A 5,089-nucleotide genomic window follows, 5' to 3' on the forward strand; every position below is an offset into this window, starting at 1 on the left:
ATTGTTGTTTGGCGGGTCCGGGCTGGGGATTTGAACCTGCCACCTTAGGTGTATGTGGCTGGCGCCTTAGCCGGGTGAGCTATATGCGCCTAGCCCCATTCAGCATTTTTGTGCTAAAATGCAAGAATTTCTTTTATTTTTTCACAGAAATAGCACACACAAAGTAGTTTTCCAATTAAGTCTTAGAAAACTGGGAAAAACAATTGATCCGATTGCCTACTGAATTTAGATTCTACCAAGAATTTAAACCATGTAAAATGAGTTCCATCCCTCAAGGAAATTATAAATTTAATTGGGAAGACAAGAGCTGCATATGCTGTAAATTAGTGATATAAGAAATAATAACAGAGGAAGTACTTCAATTATAATTTTGCCACATAGTGATATAGTTTATATGTTGGGTGTTTATATACTCACACATATATGTAGATATCTCACACATGTATGTGGATATCTCACACACATATGTGGATATTTTAACCAGAGATGTCCTGGTTCCTAGTCATTTAGAGGATCTCGTTTGTGGATTTCAAGGCCTTTCTACCTAATCATTCTTATCGTTTTGGTATTTATTATAAGCTGCATATATATCACACTGATAGTAAATTCATCAGGCTTATAGTGATTATGACTTCTGTGTAAAATAAGAGCTGAAAAGTATGAGGATAAAATTCCTTTATTCGCTGAGTGTAAATGAAATTTATTCTTTCATTATTGTTTCTATGTTCCAAGTCTTATAAAGTTTAAATCTACCTCTTAAATTGAAGATTGGCTTGAAGCCTTAACAAAATAATAAAAACAAACAAACTCTAATGCTAGTAAGAGAAATCCAGGTTATCTATTGTTTGGAGTTTTACCTTTTCTTCCTTAGCTGACCGATTTAATCAGTCAATTCTTAGACTGCCATTAGTCCTTTGTGTGTTTATTTATTTATTTTAACCATGTCAATTTGACTTCCAAATCATTTTAATGAATAGTTAAATGACAGTTGCCAGGGTATCCTGCCAGCAGGTGGTCATGTCTTAAGATTGGTGGACGTGATGTCAATTCTGAATGGTTATATTCTAGAGCATCATTATTGCCTTGATATTTCATGATATTTATTCAGTGTGCACTGATTGTTTTGTTCAAGAAACTAGGTGTGAAATACTGTGGTTTATGCCTTGCAGTCCTGAAGAAGCCAGCAAATGCCATTGCTTTACTTTTTAAATATGATTTGAATGGAACTTGATTTTAAGTTGTCATCGTATTGTCTGATGGCCTCCCAAAGAGTATATTAGCTTTCTAAATTTGGTTATCATCTTTTCAGTTTATTTGTTAGTTTAAGCAGCAGAATTTTGTGGCAACCTTGGGTTCTTATTGCTCCCTCAGAGCACTCAACATCAACTGATGCTTTTAGATTTTCTCATTATAAAGGAAAATATGGTACATTTCCCCTGGTATTCCAACTGTCACCTTTGACTCATTGCTCAAATATTACCTTGTTTCTAGAACTTCTTGACCTTTCTTCATGGCCATTCTACATTCATTCTTCTGGTTCTTTAGAATATACCTTAATCTCCACCTTCTTCCAAACCCATCAATGATAAGTAACCAGATATGCTTATATGCAAATATATACATAGGCATTCTTTTTTATTCTTCATTTTGTTCTGTTTAGTTTATTAATTTTATATGGGTTTGCCTGCTAGATTTAAAGCTACTTAATAGCAGGAAAACCATCTAACAGCTTATAACCCTCATACGGGTGTCATGTGCCCTGTGGACGCTAATTATAAGTATATTGGATTCATTCATACCCATATTGGTCATCCTCAATAGTAGCTGTACATACAAAGAAAAGGTGATGATGCAAAGTTTACATCTGCTATCCCAGACTACTTTTTGTGTATTTTCTATAATAAAATCATGTATTGTGTAGCTTTTTGATAAACTTTTTGATATTTTGAAGGAGATGGAAGAGTAATAAGTCCTTCGCCTCGTAGTAAATCATCATGCATCTCATCCACAACAAATGTGACAGAACTATATGGGCTGGAAATGAAAACTGCCACGAGCTCTTTATCCGCATTTGGAGATTCTTCCATTCAGACACCTTCAAAGTCCAGAATCCGGCAGGGCTGTCATAGTGCTGGCCCAAATGTATCTGGTAATGAGGGACTATCATCTCAGTTGTAAGAAAGTTAAAATTTAGTACCAACAGTCAGGATTACAGAGGGTTGAGAATAGCCCTAGAGTAGTGTTCAGTACTTTCAACTAGTCTCTAAGGCAGGGGAAATATTATTTGGTTCTCACAGAACATATAGTTTAAGCTAAAGGAGGAAGGAAACAAATGCAAATTTAGTAAATAACTTCAAATGTAGAGAGTTTTGGAAACTTTCTAGATAAGATATTTATAGGTGCCAAAGTCCTCCAAATGTAAGGTGACTTTAATTTCAAGATTTCAAAAGGTTTTTCTTAATCAAGTAATTTGTATATCATTTTTAATAGGTGATCATATTAATTTGGTGACCTCATCAATGCCATCATTTCCTATTCTCCAACGTTCTTCTGAAGAGAAAATTCTTTACTCAGACAGGTTGACCCTAGAAAGGTGAGGACAATTTATTTTATTTTTTTGACCAGGTAATACATAGACATAATACGTGTACAAGATTTGAAAGATACAGAAGTATCCTTCCCTCCTCCTGTTCCTGAGCTATCTATTTTTGCTACCAAAATATAGTCACTTCTTACTAATTTTTCTATCCTTCCAGAGGTATGGTAAAGGAATTTTATATCTATATAGTATAAAAGAGATAGACTATATTTTAAAAGACTACTATAGACAATTCTAAAATATGACATTGATAAAAATGGATTTAGGATAGAAAAAACTTTGCAATATAATCACACAGGCTTGCTGGGCCCTATCCATTCTAATTCCCTGTTACCTTACTGGCCTCATCTCTTCACATGCTCTCATTCACTCACTGTGCTTCAACCACACTTGCCTCCTTGCTGTTCCTTAAGCACACCTTGCATGCTTATCCTTTAGGAATTTTGTACTTGTTGTTTCCTCTGCCTGGAATTCTGTTCCTTCTCATATCTGTAGACTCACCCCTTACTTTCTTCAGGTCTTTGCTCAGATGTCATCATCTCAGAGATGATGTTCTCTGGCCACCCTCTCCAACATTATAGCCCCTTTCACTGATAGTCCCAGGTCCCTTCCCTGCTTTATTTTCTCATTAACATTTATTAACCTATAACCTTTTAACTATTTGCTTATCATGTTTATCTTCTACTAGAATACAAGTTCCACAAGCAGGAACTCTTGTTCGGTTCTGCATTCTTGGCACCTATAACAGAATGTGGCACAAAAGAGATTCTTGACAAAAAAAAATTTTAAATAAGTGAATATATTTAGGACTTGATCCCTATTTTTATATCTAGGAAGATATCCACAATGTAGTGTTGGATGAAAGACCCCAACCTTTACCCCGGTGGTGTAACCAGCAAAGAAAACATCCCAGCTGTGTGTATCTTTAGCTTAGCAGTATGAACCTAGCAACAAATGGTAGTAGACCTTGTGTGTTTATAGTTAGGAAGAACATCTCTGGAGAGTCTAACATGTTGTTTTGTAGGCAAATAGCAGCATCTCTCATGACATCTGTGTAGTATTAGTGGTTTTGGAGATTATGATGCTAGTTAATATTTATAACTTTCATGATATCATTTTGATGCTTTGAAGGATTGTTTTAGTAATTTTTTTCTTGGTCTTTAAAAGCTTGGTCAAGAACAGTATCTTAGCCTTCCAGTTTAATGTTGCTTGATATTAACAGAAGCTAGTATTAGTAAGACTGTGACGTAACAAGTCAGATACTTCCAGCTTGTGGTCACTCAGGCAAGTATGAAGGTGGATACTTGGTAGCTTGGGCGTCTAGAGTGGAGAAGCAAATTTTGATCAGATGAAAACTTCGTTATCAAGAAAGTCAGGACCAAAGGAACTGATTCTGCTTGTGGTTGTGAAATGATAGAATCACAAAGATTTCATAAGATTAGGTATAGTTTGACCAGAACCAGGATGTGCATCAAGAAAGGTGTGCTAGCAGCAAAGAACCAACTTAGGAATTATTATTTGAGAGCCACTGGGTAAAGACAGCAGGTTCCAAAGGCAGATCTATCATTCTATGCAGCTTCTTAGCCGAGAGACTGAGGGGTCAAAAGTAGAATCCAGCCCTGAGAAGAAATATTTGGAGGAGCTAGGCTCTGGCTGTTCTGGGAGGTAAGGTAGGCCTGGAATATTAAGAAGATAGCTGATCAGCACCCAGAAGGAAACACAGAAGAAAAACATAGTCCGATAGATGTGTCAGTAATAGGGTAGGAGATGTGACAACTCAAGAGTTTTATAGCCATGACCAACTCTCCTGGAGGGCACTGGCACTGTATGTTTACTTGCTTGTTTTGGTGGAGTGACAGGGATTGCTGGGGTTAAAGGATATACGAGTGAGCCTTGGAGTTGGGATTTAGCCACTATGTTTGGAGTCTGAGAAAGTGACCTCGTTTTAAGCTAACTAAAGTAGCTTATATCAGAGGGAGATGAGAGTTATTTATTTTCTTTTCTCAGATGATTGACTGAAGAACTGGATGAAATAGGAGTTCGGGGTATCAGTAACTTTAACTGTGAAAACTAGAGAAAGACTGAAGCAAGAAAAATGATATAATTTAAGTTTTTTTGCAAAGTTGTACAGAGATATAAATTTAAACTAGAATACTTACAATTTATTAATTTGCAATTTATAAACCAGAAGTACCAACTCTGGTAGAATAGCAATGCATAAAATATCTTATAAATATTAACCACATATTAAAAAGTTAAACTGTTGCCTAATATTTTTTACTTTCCCTCTTATTTTAAACCAATTTCTTCAGCATCAGTATTTTTAAACATCATATCTTTGTAAACCTTTAACTTTTTTTTCTGGGAATTATTCTTTTCTTTTCTTTGTAAGGATGGTTCTTTTCATTTATGCTTGTGACACTCTGGTTTATTTTCATTAAAACTTATAGTAACTTGATTTTTCCTGAAATCTCTTATAAACCTCCCTAA

General features: G+C 35.4%; 1 protein-coding gene across 3 annotated transcripts in view; it reads left to right on the forward strand.

Annotated features, from left to right (window-relative positions):
* The window catches only part of LRRC49 (leucine rich repeat containing 49), a 127,980-nt gene that overhangs the window by 8,378 nt on the left and 114,513 nt on the right, over positions 1–5,089 (forward strand). The window contains exons 4-5 of one of the 3 annotated variants that reach the window (XM_003784475.1): positions 230–318; positions 2,491–2,593. In XM_003784475.1, the coding sequence (XP_003784523.1) occupies positions 258–318; positions 2,491–2,593 (164 nt within the window). In that variant the 5' untranslated portion in view covers positions 230–257. Of the gene's footprint in view, positions 1–229; positions 319–1,951; positions 2,150–2,490; positions 2,594–5,089 lie in introns of all 3 variants that reach the window. The other 2 variants (XM_003784476.2, XM_003784474.2) reach the window with 2 other exon arrangements.

The sequence above is a fragment of the Otolemur garnettii genome, unplaced genomic scaffold, assembly GCF_000181295.1.
Source record: "Otolemur garnettii isolate 467f Iridium unplaced genomic scaffold, OtoGar3 scaffold00011, whole genome shotgun sequence".
NCBI classification, from domain to species: Eukaryota; Metazoa; Chordata; class Mammalia; order Primates; family Galagidae; genus Otolemur; species Otolemur garnettii.